The sequence below is a fragment of the Poromitra crassiceps genome (genome assembly GCF_964638095.1).
Source record: "Poromitra crassiceps genome assembly, chromosome: 9".
NCBI classification, from domain to species: domain Eukaryota; kingdom Metazoa; phylum Chordata; class Actinopteri; order Beryciformes; family Melamphaidae; genus Poromitra; species Poromitra crassiceps.
Genome location: NC_139630.1, coordinates 27,599,358 through 27,616,421, shown reverse-complemented (window position 1 = coordinate 27,616,421; position 17,064 = coordinate 27,599,358). Strand labels below are relative to the sequence as shown.

Here is a 17,064-nt window from a genome sequence, read left to right as displayed (position 1 = left end):
TCTCTCTTCCCCTCTCTCGCCCTCTCCCTCAGTCTCTCCCCCCCTATCCCTTTCCCTCTCGTCTCTCTCCCTCTCCCTCACAGTCTCTCTTGTGTGTGTGTGTGTGTGTGTGTGTGTGTGTGTGTGTGTGTGTGTGTGTGTGTGTGTGTGTGTGCGCGCGCGCGCGTGCGTGCGTGCGTGCGTGTGTGTGTGTGTGTGTGTGTCACTGATGACAAGTATAGAGGAACTCAAATGAGAAAAGACGACTCGCAAAAAAAGGTTTTTTTCTGCTCCCATATGTCACTGATGACATCATCAGTCATGTCACAATGATGTCACAATTCCTATGTATGACATCACTGATGACATCATCAGTGGTGGTATGACATCGGTGATGACATCACTGATGACAAGGGTAATTAGGGCAATCACCTAATTAAAAAATCCAGCTCCGTCAGGTCACCCTCTTTACACGCCCTGAAAGTTTCAGCCCGATTGCACGCAAAACGGCATAGCTGTGGCCGGCATAATTTTTTTTAAACAGAGAACATTGCCCACATTGCCTTGTCTCACACTGACTGAGGTCTTCTCATACAGCACTGTGGTTCCCACAGTCAGGTCTTGATGGTTCCAAGGGGTCCGCTGCAAAATGAGGAACAAATCAGTTTACCACAGCTAAGCTAACAATTACAATTGAAAGCTTTGCAAAATCTCCCCACAATACAGTGCATGTATTCTATACTGTAGTGTACAGCATCATGTTTTTTAATGTAATGTTTACCAGGCCTGGTTGTGAAACACAGCAGTCAGGATTTCTAGACATTTCACATTATTACTGCACATGAGCAGTACAGCACAAGGCGGTAAACTTACTCTGATGCTGAGATGCCATCGTTGAAAGAAGCAGAATGCAGACCACCACAAGGACTGGCTTCTTCATCATCATCTTCATCATCATAACTGTCTGTCTGTGTGTCTCTGAGTGTCTCTCTCTGTCTCTGTCTCGCTCTTTCTGTCATTCTGGCTTTGTCTCCCCTGACTTTTGTTATGTCAGGTGCGTAACGCGTGTTTGTGATTGTTTCCATGACAAAATAAAAACCATAAGATGCAGCTCGCATGCAAACACTGTGGTCAACACTTATAGCTGTGTGTGTGTGTGTGTGTGTGTGTGTGTGTGTGTGTGTGTGTGTGTGTGTGTGTGTGTGTGTGTGTGTGTGTGTGTGTGTGTGTCGTAGGGGGCAGATGAGAGGGAGAGGAAGGGGCGGAGGTGTGTTGTTGTTGTTGTTGTTGTTGTTTTTGGGGGGGGGTGTTGTGGATTTCACATTTTATGAGAGATATGCTCAGAGGAAAAATGTTTATTTTAGATATATCCTATTTTGTCACATGCCGGTTAACACGAACTCCAATCAAGGACTGTTGAACTTAAATGGATGACTGTATATCCCAGTAAAGAACATCAGTATGCACATTCCCATGAAGATGAATGTAGAACTGGATTTATATACAGTATGTAGAACTGGTGCTGAGAAATTCTGAATAAAGAGAACATGAAATGTCTGCACTGTACCGCACACAGTATATTGCTCTTCCATGCTTTAATTTCACCCACACCAAGTTCTAGTTGGTGAGGGTCAAATGAAAGCATATGTTACAGCAATGCACTGTGTGTCGACATGTCTCTTCTCTAAACATGGCAGTGCAAGGTTAAAGCAGTCTGATCAATAAAATAAAACAGATATGGCATGTAACTTAAAGGGACACTTCACCGTAAAAGAATGCTGGTTTATTTGGCACATGATCTCACACTAATCCAAAAACTGTTAACCGTTTTGCAGACATTAATTTGGTTTGTACTGTTGTGACGAGAAGACAGCTGAGCCAGAGGGCAAACGCCTCGGGATCCCCCAGTCAGAGCTGGCTAATGTGGCCAGGAAGAGGAAAGTTTGGGCTTCCCTGCTGGAACTATACCTCCGCGACCCTGATAAGCTGTGGAAGATAATAATTTGGTTTGCTAGTTATTGAGAGTTAGTCTCGCTGGCCAGCCTCCTCTCCCTTCCGTCCGAGGAGTCTGGCGCCGCAGGTCTCCATAACTGGGATAAACCCTCCCCTGCTCTACTCTGCTCTCCCATAGAGAGCCGAGAGAAATTATCTTTCCCTCACCTGGTTCAGCCCCGTTCAGCCCGGGGTAATCAGTGCACACATCAACAAAAGTCCAGGTTGAGTGCTGACGTGACGTGGAAGCCTATGCGACAGTGTGTAGTTCTGGATTAGCTTAGCTCGAGCATTTTACTTCTAGGGCTCGCAGTTACGCTTCAAAACTCATGAAAGTGGTCCTCATGTGTGAAGATTATCCCGCTGAACCTTGTTTCGCGTTTGATTAAACTTGCGTTGCCCACAGACATTATTTGAAGCATCGTGCCAAAAACCCATTCAAAAATCCCATAGACAGAAACAGTGAAGAACCAGGAAGTTCGGGACTTCCGCATTCAGCCTACAAAAATACGTCATCCCTGCGGCTCTCTATTGGAGCGACTGTTTCGGTGGCAGCCGGATGTCCGCTCCCGGCTTATTACAAGCTCTAATAATAATAATAATAATAATTCATTTATTTTATATAGCGCTTTTCCAGACCCAAAGACGCTTAACAGAGAACAAGAGACAAGCAACAGGGAACAAAACAGGCAACAGATACAAGTAACAGGCAACAGTTACAGGGAACAGATACAGATGACAGTCGCGGTTCAGGGCAGGTAGTATGGAGAAGCAGAGGGGAGGAAGATAACAGGAGGGAGGAAGAGGGGGGGGGATGGGGGGGGAGGGTGATGGTTTGGAGCTATGGTTTGGAGGAGGTGGTCAGGGGTAGGGGAGGTTGTAGGCTTGGGAGAACAGGTAGGTTTTGAGTCGGGTTTTGAAAGTGGGGAGTGAGGGAGAGTCTCGGACGGTCTGGGGGAGGGAGTTCCAAAGTCGGGGTGCAGCGCGGGAGAAAGCACGGTCGCCGAAGGTTTTGAGTCTGGATGGGGGGATGGTGAGGGTGGCAGTAGAAGAGGATCGGAGTGTACGGGAGGGGCGATGGGGGATGAGGAGGTCAGTCAGGTAGGGGGGGGCTAGGCTGTGGAGGGCTTTGAAGGTGAGGAGGAGTAATTTGAAGTCAATGCGTTGCTTAACGGGGAGCCAGTGGAGAGAGTGGAGGACAGGGGTGATGTGATCGCGGGACCGGGTGTGAGTGAGCAGGCGAGCAGCTGAGTTTTGTACCATCTGGAGTCTATGGAGGGAACGGGAGGTGATGCCAGTGAGGAGGGAGTTGCAATAATCGAGGCGGGAGGAGATGAAGGCATGGATGAGGGATTGAGCAGCAGGGGGGGAGAGGCAGTGTCTGATTTTAGCGATGTTGCGGAGATGAAAATATGAGGTTTTAACAACGGAGCTGACATGGGGATCGAAGGAGAGGGTGGGGTCCAGGATGAAACCAAGGTTGCGTGCCAGGGGGGAGGGAGTGATGATGGAGTCGTCAATGGTGAGGGTGATGGGTCCGGTTTTATTGAGGGTGGATTTGGTGCCAATGAGGAGGAGTTCAGTTTTGTCGCTGTTGAGTTGGAGGAAGTTGTGGGTTAGCCAGGTTTTTATTGCGGATATGCAGTTTTCGATGTGGGTGAGGGGTGGGTTCTGGAGGGATTTGGTGGTGATGTAGAGCTGAGTGTCGTCAGCGTAGCAGTGGAAGTCCAGGTTGAATTGACGGATGATGTGACCAAGGGGGAGTATGTAACAGAGGAAGAGCAGGGGGCCGAGGACTGAGCCCTGGGGGACCCCCTGCAAAACAGAGGAGAGGGTGGAGGAATGACCGGAGAGGGAGATGAATTGTTGTCTGTCGGTGAGGTATGAGGTGAGCCAGTCCAGTGCGGTGCCCTCAACACCCAGTTGGCGCAGCCTTTGGCCTCTGTCATTGGCTCCGACCATGTCAATCAGAGCGGCTTCCGCTCCCTCCTCCCTGTGTGTCGCTGTAAATAGTGCCCTGCCGCCGCAGTGAAAACAACAACGCTAACTAGCTAGCAAGCTAACGGCAGAAACCTACACGCTAGCTCGTTGCTACACGCTGAAAACGTTGGATTGTTTGAAACTATTTTCCAAGGGCACTACCGCTAAGGGCCGCCCATCGCAATCCGAGACCTGTGGCGCCAGACTCCTCGGACAGAAGGGAGAGGAGTCTGGCCAGCGAAACTAATTGACAGTTGACTTGAGTTAAGTTGTGGACCAGTGCTGTCATCACAAAACTGTACACAATGATCCAGTGCATTCTGATGACATCATTGCTCCACAACTTAACTCAAATCAACTCTCAATAACTGTCAGAACTCAATGAATGAGTTGCTTTGAAGAAAAGTGTTTTCAGTTTTCGGATATGTGTGAGATCATGTGCAAAATAAATCAGTATTGTTTTTCGGTGAAGTGTCCCTTTAAGGTGAGGGAAGATGGCTTTTGCAAGAGAACATCATAAAATGGTGTTGATAAAGAAAAAATCATATTACATGTTGTATAATCTAACTTATAGTGGCCTTCCTATTTTACAGAACAAGAAGTGAATCTAGATGAGTATGAATAAATTGATTTGAAAAGGAGAAACGGCACTTAAGGGGTGTGGCAGTTGAAGATGTTCTCTCACACGGGTGATGGGTGAGCCCTGCATTACCAACTGTAAATTATACTGGAGTGCATTGATACTGTCTTATCAGACCAAGTGCTAAAGAATGGCACTGACATGTTTAGAGAAGAGACATGTCCACACACAGTGCATTGCTATAACATATGCTTTCATTTGACCCTCACCAACTTGGTGTGGGTGAAATTAAAGCATGGGACAGCAATATACTGTGTGCGGTACACAGGGGTGTAGTGGTAAATACAGAGGTGGGTAAACTATCCAAGAGGAGTAGTTTACCCACCTTGTGTCCCTTCATTGTTTTATATAGGTGATCTGAAAATAGGTGAGTAAACTATCTGCATCATTTCAAAGAGGTGGATAAACTGCGTTTACTTGCGTTTACCCTCCACTACGCCCCTGGCGGTACAGTGCAGACATAACATGTTCTCTTTATTCAGAATTTCTCAGCACCAGTTCTACGTACAGTATGTATATAAATCCAGTTCTACATTAATCTTCATGGGAATGTGCATGCTGATTTTCTTTACTGGTGTATACAGTCATCCATTTAAGTTCAACAGTCCTTGATTGGAGTTTGTGTGACAAAATAGAATATATCTGAAATAAAAGCTTTTCCTCTGAGCATATCTCTCATAAAATGTGAAAATGACTGTACATTAGGTACCTTAATACCAGAATTGCCAAACCCTTGTAGGCCTACTTTACCCCTGCTCGGTGACTGTTTGGTTGCATCAGAACATTATGCAGAAGTATAAATTCACGTCAGCCAGTTTCACATCTGATTGCTTTATTAAAGTGTATATATTTCACAACAATCTGGTTAATACAGTTTCGCTGGACACTTCCTGTTGCTGCCTGCAAACACTCATTACGCTATGCTAAAGCCGAGCAGTGTTCTACTGCAGCGGTTCTTAAAGTGCGGCCCAGGGACCCCCAGGGGTCCTTGAGGGCGTTCCAGGGGGTCCCCAGTAAAAAGGTGAATAACTTATTTTCACTGTAATTCCATCCATAAGGAACACACTGACAGAATGTAGGACTATTTTGGTTATGGGTTTCATACAGGTTCTGTAATAACACATCTAACAGAAATCTAACAGAAATCGTATCAGATGGACCCTGGGACAGAATCTTATCAATTGGGGGTCCGTTATCTAATATGTTTCAGTTTAGGGGTCCTTGGTGTGGAAAAAGGTTGAGAAATATACTGCTCTACTGTCTGGCAGCTAACTACGGTCAGTCTGTTGCTGTCATCATAAGGCCTACCATTGGAGCGAGCAAAGCACCTCCCACTTGGAGTTATAGCTCCCACCTATTTATTTAGAGGTACCCTGCGTCCGTGGTGTCCTCAGCTATCAGTGTACGTGTGTCCACTCTCAACTATATCAGAGGCGATGATTATGATGACGGTGATGACGGTGATGAAGAAGCCAGTCGTTCTGGTGGTCTGCATCCTGCTTTTCTCAACTCTGGCTGCATCTCAGCATGAGGATGGAGGTGAGTTTACTGTCTTGTGGTCAGTCTCACGTCTTGATGTCAAATGTCAACCTGGCTGCTGTGTTTCACAACCAGGCCTGGTGGAAAAAAGTAAACGGCAATGAAATTGTTTTGCACTGTTTGTTTTGCTATTCTTGTTCTTACTTAATGCTGAAGAAATATGTTGATTCATACCATACTCAAACCAAACCACAGCAAGCCTCAGCAGTCATTGAATATGAGCCTAAAGCTTATTCATGCTTTGTAAATGTAGTATAATAGTATAAACTACAGAAGTGTATAAAGTGTAAAGACAAAAAGGGGAAAAATATAATAATAATTATCTCTGTGTGTTCATGCTGTTTCTCTGTCTGTTTCCCAGGCGGTGGTCCGGATCAATGCTGTTTCAGATTTACCTCTGGACGCCTGCCCAAGAGCCATGTGCTGAGCTACCACTACACAGACAGTCGGTGTGGAAAGGAAGGTGTAATGTGAGTGTTGCATCTGCTGTTATTTACGTTTAACCTTACAAACTTTGCTACTCCTGCACAAGTGTAGGAGTTATCTTTTTATTAAGGCTCAGGGTACATTTAAATTTATCTGTCATTTTAGACATTCTATAATACATAATACACACAATTACATAACTACAGGCGCTGATATCACACCTTGCAACTCCTTACTGGAAGTGCTGCAGGTAGCCCCTTTCAGGACTGTGTTGTCACTGGCTGCGCAGCTCATACACAGTCCCTTATACCATGGTTATGAGTAGGGTGTCACGATACTAGAATTTCTAACATCAATATCGATACCCAAGAAAACATCAATACGTGACACCATTTTTGATACCACGGGGGGAGGAAATGACAACACATCAAGAGGCATACAAAATAAAGGAAGATAGATGGAGGGACAGACGCACGCTTCTTCATTATCTAGGCCAGATAAAACTCATTAAAATCTTACACAGCAGATTACCCTTGCTCTAGTCACCAGCATATCACAACACAACAGATTACCCCTGCTCTAGTCATCAGCCTATCACAACACAACAGATTACCTCTGCTATAGTCATCAGCCTATCACAACACAACAGATTACCCCTGCTCTAGTCACCAGCCTATCACAACACAACAGATTACCCCTGCTATAGTCATCAGCCTATCACAACACAACAGATTACCCCTGCTCTAGTCACCAGCCTATCACAACACAACAGATTACCCCTGCTATAGTCATCAGCCTATCACAACACAACAGATTACCCCTGCTCTAATCACCAGCCTATCACAACAGAGCAGATTACCCCTGCTCTAGTCACCAGCATATCACAACACAACAGATTACCCCTGCTCTAGTCACCAGCCTATCACAACACAACAGATTACCCCTGCTCTAGTCACCAGCCTATCACAACACAACAGATTACCTCTGCTAGTCATCAGCCTATCACAACACAACAGATTACCTCTGCTATAGTCATCAGCATATCACAACACAACAGATTACCTCTGCTCTAGTCACCAGCATATCACAACACAACAGATTACCCCTGCTATAGTCATCAGCCTATCACAACACAACAGATTACCCCTGCTCTAGTCACCAGCCTATCACAACACAACAGATTACCCCTGCTATAGTCATCAGCCTATCACAACACAACAGATTACCCCTGCTCTAATCACCAGCCTATCACAACACAGCAGATTACCCCTGCTCTAGTCACCAGCATATCACAACACAACAGATTACCCCTGCTCTAGTCACCAGCCTATCACAACACAACAGATTACCCCTGCTCTAGTCACCAGCCTATCACAACACAACAGATTACCCCTGCTCTAGTCACCAGCCTATCACAACACAGCAGATTACCCCTGCTTTAGTCACCAGCCTATCACAACACAACAGATTACCCCTGCTATAGTCATCAGCCTATCACAACACAACAGATTACCCCTGCTCTAATCACCAGCCTATCACAACACAGCAGATTACCCCTGCTCTAGTCACCAGCATATCACAACACAACAGATTACCCCTGCTCTAGTCACCAGCCTATCACAACACAACAGATTACCCCTGCTCTAGTCACCAGCCTATCACAACACAACAGATTACCCCTGCTCTAGTCACCAGCCTATCACAACACAGCAGATTACCCCTGCTCTAGACATCAGCCTATCACAATACAGCAGATTACCCCTGCTCTAGTCATCAGCCTATCACAACACAACAGATTACCCCTGCTCTAGTCACCAGCCTATCACAACACAGCAGATTACCCCTGCTCTAGACATCAGCCTATCACAACACAGCAGATTACCCCTGCTCTAGTCACCAGCATATCACAACACAACAGATTACCCCTGCTCTAGTCACCAGCCTATCACAACACAACAGATTACCCCTGCTCTAGTCACCAGCCTATCACAACACAACAGATTACCCCTGCTCTAGTCACCAGCCTATCACAACACAGCAGATTACCCCTGCTCTAGACATCAGCCTATCACAATACAGCAGATTACCCCTGCTCTAGTCATCAGCCTATCACAACACAACAGATTACCCCTGCTCTAGTCACCAGCCTATCACAACACAGCAGATTACCCCTGCTCTAGACATCAGCCTATCACAATACAGCAGATTACCCCTGCTCTAGTCATCAGCCTATCACAACGCATGCAGCAGATTGCCCCTGCTCTAGTCAGCAGCCTATCAAATCATTTTTAGCTAGTAGTAGGGAGAGGGAAACATCAGTATGTTTGATTTTTCATTATGAGAACGCACTGCTGACATCGATATTGTCGCAAATGACTATTGCATCTGTTAATTTTTTGTATCAATACATATCAATATACTATCAATACCTGTTGCAAATTATTTTTGCATCCGCGTTTCAAACTGAGTGTGATTGATACTACTTTTGACAACCCTATACTGTAGTTATGAGTGGCGCTAACAAAAGAATCAAGCAGCGGTCAATCTTAAAATGCTCGTCTTACAAGTGTCGCAGACATTTCAAAGTTACTTACTGACGCTTATAAATAACTTTAATATACCAATCTTGTGCCGATTCAATATTTTTTTTCCGAAAATGGCAAGATGGTAGCCGTGCCTTCTTCTGTGATAGCTTTTGACCAGAGGGGTGCTATAGAGAGCTGTGATTCCTGGGCGCACCGGCACAACACACAGAAGGTTTGGTAAAGTTATTTATTTGCAACATCGAGCTTTCAAAACACAGCGGATCTGATCACAAGACCTGCGTTGGCGAGTAAGTTTAAAATGTCTCTGCAACATTTGTAACTATTGTCTGTAAAAAAAAAACATAATAATAATGCTATTCTCTGATGGACCACCAGGCAAAGGTCCGCGGACCACAAGTTGGGAACCAATGACCTAAGGAATCGATTGGTACCAGCCTTGTCTACCTACTATGTCAGCAAGGGGGCAAAATAATGCTCCAAATTTTGGCGAGGGAAAAAATGGGCATGACCATTTTAAAAGGGGTCCCTTGACCAATCACCTCCAGATTGATGCATTTTACTTTAAAATGTACAAACTTTTCTTGCGGGGGGCATGCCCCCGGACCCCCCTAGGGGGTCTACGGACCACCTGCCAAATGTCCCCACCACTTTCCAAATCAAACGTACGCCCTTAGATGGTACAGTATGGGACTGTGTATGACCTGCGTAGCCAGTGACAACACAGTCCTGAAAGGGGCTAGGCTCCATGCAGGGTGTTCTGCCACTACAACAAGGCCCTAACATTAGGTCATAGCCTAATGTTCTCTTCTGTTCTGTGGTTCTCTTCTCTTCTGTGGTTCTTCGTTGTTGGAACGAGCTACGAAACTCCATTTGACCTGCAGAGTCCTAAAAAAATATGTATCTGGACTAGAACGTAGCTTTATGGCATTTAGTCTTGTTGTTCTGCAAATTGCAAATAATACTACTGTTCAAATTTCAGAAGTAGCTGATAGAATGTGTGTTATAGACAAAGTCGTTGTTTCTGTGTCTTGAATCAACTTAGGGAAATGGCAGATTTCAGAAAGAGTTGAACCTTTGATAGAATAACTTTGCACTGATACAAAATCATCAATCCATACTAATTGGCTTATTGAAACATTTAAGATAACTCTGCTATAGATAAATAAATAAATACATATTGAGTGTGAAAATCTACCATAATAAACAACAACAACAACAACAACAACAACAACAACAACAACAACAACAATAATAATAATAATAATAATACCACCCGAGTTGAGCCTGATTGGCTGACTGAATTGCTACTGGCTGAATTATTGACTGATTGATTGGCTGGCTGGTTTGCTGACAAGGAAAAAAGCAGCAGCAACAACAACAACAACAACAACAACAACACAACACTCTCTCTCTATCTCTCTCTCTCTCTCTCTCTCTCTCTCTCTCTCTCTCTCTCTCTCTCTCTCTTCTAGCTTTAAGATGAAGAGGCTGAATGAAGATGGTAACCATATTGAGCACTGTGCTGACCCAACTCAGGACTGGGTAAAGAACATCATCAACGTTGTGGATTCCAGACCATAGGCCTAAACTGCTAATGTGGAGGGTTCTGTACAACTGAGTACCTGTACCACCAGCAAGCAATCTGATTCGCTCAATAGATGTTTTAACCACATATATGGAAATAAAAATACATCTCTGAAAAATTTAAACCCATGAGCTAGACCATCTTCATAACTTTCTCCATTTTCCTCCTTTTCTATCGCTAGAACAAAATAGAATGATGCAAAATAATTGCTCAGATAAACCACTGTATGTCTTTATTGTTATAATATTCACATTTGTTTTAATGGGATGTCTATGTATGATGTACTGTACTGTACTGTACTGTTTTTAATTCGCTGATATTATTTTCTATACAATATAATATTTTATAGACAATATATTTATTTTCAAGTGGTTTTGATTCCTTACGCTTTGGTTAAATGTGGTTCTTTGTAGTGTTGTCCTTGTTAGAAAAGAAAGACTGAGAACATCAACGCATGGTCTACCATCAGTTAAACATCTCTGATAAAGCTATAGGCTGAGGTCTGCCAAAAGGTTTGATCTTCAGGCACAAACAACGTAGTCAGACCCAACGTCTTACATCAGCATGCTTCCAGCAACGCAGAGTCTGAATCACAAGTCAGCATTTCCGAGTGTTGCCAGAAGAAATCCGAGAAGGTCTACAGCAGGCATGGCCAAAGTCCGGCCCGAGGGCCAATTGCGGCCTGCGGACCGATTTTAAGGGGCTCACGGCTTGTCTGTCAAAATAATATACTATATGTGGCCCTCCATACAGTGTTGGTTAATCAAGCAAGTTCACCTTGTGTTTTTTTCCGTTCACAACAATGACAGCACTATCATACAGTTTGACAAGTGCCAAGGAACAACAACACAGAACTAATATTTTCAGATGGTAAACAAAATCCTTAGAGTACAATTGTATTGTATGTTTTTTTTATAACTCATATGCGAAAAGCTGCTGGCTCCCCGATATTTTGCATGATCTAATCTGGCCCCCATTCAAAAAAGTTAGGAGGGACACCGCTGGTCTACAGCACCTCATGTGACCAGCAGATGTCGCTCTTGTCTTGTCTCACACTGACTGAGGTCTTCTCATACAGCACTGTGGTTTCCACAGTCAGGTCTTGATGGTTCCAAGGGGTCCGCTGCAAAATGAGAAATGTTTATTTCACTTTTATTTACACGCTTGAGAAGTTAGCTTAAGGAGGAATAGCCTAAAGATGGCTGTTTTGATCGGAGGTTTCACTCCCACAACTGCTGTTACAGACAGTTAATATTGAATTATCTACCGAGTCATATGTGACTTCTTTGGGATGTAGGCTCATTTAGGGGTCTAACATGGATCTGTTTGGGGTTTATTTGATCTAAAAGCCACGGGACCAACTTTCAAGACAGCAGATATGGTTCAATTTGAATTGTGCTCTCTTTCTGTTTCCTTGACTTTTCAATATAAACCGTTCTGAAACGGGATTATTGTCCCAGCAATAGTCCTGGGAACCATGAGTGACAGCATGTCCAATCTGTCTTTCAGTGGACCCAGACACAGATTTGTACTGTTAATGTATGTCCCGCCTCCATGGTAGCCTACATGATGTTGTCTGTCTGTGTAGATATTGTATGCTCTTTGTGAACACAATGAAACTTCATATTTAAACCACATGGTTCCTCCTATAAAACACATGATCTGATTAGATGTTGGATTTGCATATTATGAGGGAAAATCTGGAGGACTTTAGGCAAAGGACCAAGCGTTTCTTGTTTGCAATTATATAATGATGTTTTTCACAACATCATGTCAATTAGTCACTATACACATGACTAACCAGATGACAAATATTTCAAATATAGAAGAATTAAAACATCTTCATATCTTTAGTCAAGCTTTAGTCATTGTGTCATTTTAATGAGTTTAGCAGGATATTGATTCACGAGACAATCTGGAGAGATGCGGCATATTAAATTTGGACGTATGTATGTACAATTTGAAGTGACCTACTTGTAGAAACAGGGATACTGAAATGCAAAATAGATCAGTGAAATACAGCAGACTTGTTGCAGTCAAAGAGTTCCCCACCTAAAAATCATGTTAGTTGGCTTTTTGGCTGGTAGGAAAAGGACTGCTACACTTCCTGCACATGTCGAGATGGTGTTCATCTTGTATGTGATTTCCCAGCCTGTCCACTAAGATATATCCTCCACCGTTCAAGACAAGGTGATGGGACCATAAAATGAATCAGTGACCTTGGACTGCAGGAGCTAAACTATCATCCCTCTGGCAGCCTGTTTGACTCTGTACTAGCATGTTGCTGCTGCTATCTCCCTTTATTAAAATTAGCATTAGATCCATACAATCTGGATGGAAACAGAAACTAATGTGCCGGACTTGTGTGGGCAAAGTACATGTGATGATGAGAAACTACAGAGAGAAAGAGAGAGAGAGAGAGAGAGAGAGAGAGAGAGAGAGAGAGAGAGAGAGAGAGTCTGGCGTTTGCAGAGGAGGGGCCAGAGAAAAGGAGGGAGTAAACACCGTGGTGACCGTCCTGTGGAGGTGGAGGTGCAAAACTCAGCATAACACTGGTCCTATAACTGGATATACTGTAGTTAGGACACTGCAGTTGCCGAGGGGCCCCCACGGAATGGCTGCTTGTTTCATTTTGTTGACATATTAATTAGAGCCAAAGCTTTTTTTACAGAGGGAATTGTAGATATCTCTTTTTGTCACTTCATGAATACTGTAAAAGAAATCCATTTTCATTATGTTTTTATTTATTTATTTACAATATAAATCAGGCTAATGATATATGAACAAACCCCCTTGTTGCAACCTTTGGATCTATCCACCTTTTTTCTAGCTGCTATGCTTATGTGAAATATGGGTGCTTCTTCCGATGTAATCCTCCCAGCCCCCTCCCCCGTTACGTTGCTGACACAGACACATGGACGCGTCTGTAAACCATGTTTCAAAGCTGCAGGCGAAGGGAACAAATCACATAGCTTTGGCCGATAAATATCCCGAGTTGTTCAAAGAGCAGAGAAGTTAGCAGATGTGATAGATAACATACATTCCCTCAAATAAGTCCTCAAACGAATGTTATTTCTTTGTGACAAGCAACTTTTTTTCAGCGTTGGAGCTTGATGAGGAAATGCGCCAGCTGCAACAATCAGTCACCGGACCTTGCACCCATAATCATTTTACAGACGGGCATTCAAAAATAAGGTGGATATGAATTTTGAACCTTGCTTTATCCAATGTTCAGATTTATGCTCTGAAAGTGTATGCAAACTAGGCATCGCGCGCGTGCTACACGCGCTCGATTCCTAGGCCGCCCTGCAGCTCACCGAGCTGGCCTCGGATATGCAGGCCTGCAGCTCGGCTACTGCGTGGCCTCGCCTGCCCTATTGGCGCGTGCGCAATGTCTCCCTTTCTCTCTCCCTCAGTCTCTCTTCCCCTCTCTTGCCCTCTCCCTCAGTCTCTCTCCCCCTATCCCTTTCCCTCTCGTCTCTCTCCCTCTCCTTCACAGTCTCTCTTGTGTGTGTGTGTGTGTGTGTGTGTGTGTGTGTGTGTGTGTGTGTGTGTGTGTGTGTGTGTGTGTGTGTGTGTGTGTGTGTGTGTGTGTGTGTGTGTGTGTGTGTGTGTGTGTGTGTGTGTCACTGATGACAAGTATTAGAGGAACTTACACACATCCAGCTATTGGTGCTGAGCTAAACTGTATGACAGAAAATCAAATGAGAAAAGACGGCTCGCAACACAGGTTTTTTCTGCTCCCATATGTCACTGATGACATCATCAGTCATGTCACAATGATGTCACACTTCCTATGTATGACATCACTGATGACATCATCAGTGGTGGTATGACATCGGTGATGACATTGGTAATTAGGGCAATCACATAATTAAAAAATCCAGCTCCGTCAGGTCACCCTCTTTACACGCCCTGAAAGTTTCAGCCTGATTGCACGCAAAACGGCATAGCTGTGGCCGGCATAGAAAAATGTAAACAGAGAACATTGCCCACATTGCCTTGTCTCACGCTGACTGAGGTCTTCTCATACAGCACTGTGGTTTCCCCAGTCAGGTCTTGATGGTTCCAAGGGGTCCGCTGCAAAATGAGGAATGTTTATTTCACTTTTATTTACATGCTTGAGAAGTTATCTTAATGAGGTAATAGCCTAAAGATGGCTGTTTTGATCAGAGGTTTCACTCCCACAACTGCTGTTACAGTTAATATTTAATTCTCTCCCGAGTCATATGTGACTTCTTTGGGATGCAGGCTTATTTAGGGGTCTAACAGGGGGGGGGGGGGGGGAACGGGCGGGGGGGGGGGGGGGGGTTGTGGATTTCACATTTTCTGAGAGATATGCGCAGAGGAAAAACGGTTAACACGAACTACAATCAAGGACCGTTGAACTTAAATGGATGACTGTATATCCCAGTAAAGAACATCAGTATGCACATTCCCATGAAGATTAATGTAGAACTGGATTTATATACGTATACTGGTGCTAAGAAATTCTGAATAAAGACAACATGAAATGTCTGCACTGTACCGCACACAGTATATTGCTGTCCCATGCTTTAATCCAAGTTCTATTTGGTGAGGGTCAAATGAAAGCATATGTTACAGCAATGCACTGTGTTACATGTCAGTGCAAGGTTAAAGCAGTCTGATAAACAAAATAAAACAGATATGGCATGTAACTTAAAGGGACACTTCACCAAAAGAAGAGGAAAGTTTGGGCTTCCCTGCTGGAACTATACCTCCGTGACCCGATCCCGGATAAGCTGTGGAATGATGATGATAATTTGGTTTGCCAGTTATTGACAGTTGACTTGAGTGAAGTTGTGGACCAGTGCTGTCATCACAAAACTGTACACAATGATCCAGTGCATTCTGATGACATCATTGCTCCACAACTTAACTCAAATCAACTCTCAATAACTGTCAGAACTCAATGAATGAGTTGCTTTGAAGAAAAGTGTTTTCAGTTTTGTGTGAGATCATGTGCAAAATAAATCAGTATTGTTTTTCGGTGAAGTGTCCCTTTAAGGTGAGGGAAGATGGCTTTTGGAAGAGAAAATCATAAAATGATGTTGATAAAAAAAAAAATCATATTACATGTTGTATAATCTAACTTATAGTGGCCTTCCTATTTTACAGAACAAGAAGTGAATCTAGATGAGTATGAATAAATTGATTTAAAAAGGAGAAACGGCACTTATGGGGTGTGGCAGTTGAAGATGTTCTCTCACATGGGTGATGGGTGAGCCCTGCATTACCAACCGTAAATTATACTGGAGTGCATTGATACTGTCTTATCAGGCCAAGTGCTAAAGAATGGCACTGACATGTTTAGAGAAGAGACATGTCCACACACAGTGCATTGCTGTAACATATGCTTTCATTTGACCCTCACCAACTTGGTGTGGGTGAAATTAAAGCATGGAACAGCAATATACTGTGTGCTGTACAGTGCAGACATTTCATTTTCTCTTTATTCAGAATTTCTCAGCACCAGTTCTACATACTGTATATAAATCCAGTTCTACATTCATCTTCATGGGAATGTGCATGCTGATTTTCTTTAATGGTGTATACAGTCATCCATTTAAGTTCAACAGTCCTTGATTGGAGTTTGTGTGACAAAATAGAATATATCTGAAATAAAAGCTTTTCCTCTGAGCATATCTCTCATAAAATGTGAAAATGACTGTACATTAGGTACCTTAATACCAGAATTGCCAAACCCTTGTAGGCCTACTTTACCCCTGCTCGGTGACTGTTTGGTTGCATCAGAACATTATGCAGAAGTATAAATTCACGTCAGTCAGTTTCACATCTGTTTGCTTTATTAAAGTGAATATTTCACAACAATCTGGTTAATACAGTTTCGCTGCACACTTCCTGTTGCTGCCTGCAAACACTCAGTATGCTATGCTAAAGCCGAGCAGTGTTCTACTGCAGCGGTTCTTAAAGTGCGGCCCAGGGACCCCCAGGGGTCCTTGAGGGCGTTCCAGGGGGTCCCCAGTAAAAAGGTGAATCATTTATTTTCACTGTAATTCCCATCCATAAAGAACACACTGACAGAATGTAGGACTATTTTGGTTATGGGTTTCATACAGGTTCTGTAATAACACATCTAACAGAAATCTAACAGAAATCGTATCAGATGGACCCTGGCTGGGACAGAATCTTATCAATTGGGGGTCCGTTATCTAATATGTTTCAGTTTAGGGGTCCTTGGTGTGGAAAAAGGTTGAGAACTATACTGCTCTACTGGCAGCTAACTACGGTCAGTCTGTTGCTGTCATCATAAGGCCTTCCATTGGAGCAAAGCACCTCCCACTTGGAGTTATAGCACCCACCTATTTATTTAGAGGTACTCTGCGTCCGTGGTG

General features: G+C 43.8%; 1 protein-coding gene across 1 annotated transcript; it reads left to right on the top strand.

The window, feature by feature from the left end:
* The first annotated feature begins 5,980 nt into the window (after positions 1–5,980).
* LOC310781996 (C-C motif chemokine 5-like) lies at positions 5,981–10,997 on the top strand. The gene is made up of 3 exons (XM_083642644.1): positions 5,981–6,130; positions 6,492–6,600; positions 10,575–10,997. Exons 1-3 carry the CDS (start codon positions 6,028–6,030, stop codon positions 10,681–10,683), a joined length of 321 nt encoding a protein of 106 aa, XP_083498770.1. The 5' UTR covers positions 5,981–6,027; the 3' UTR covers positions 10,684–10,997.
* Positions 10,998–17,064: the final 6,067 nt, after the last annotated feature.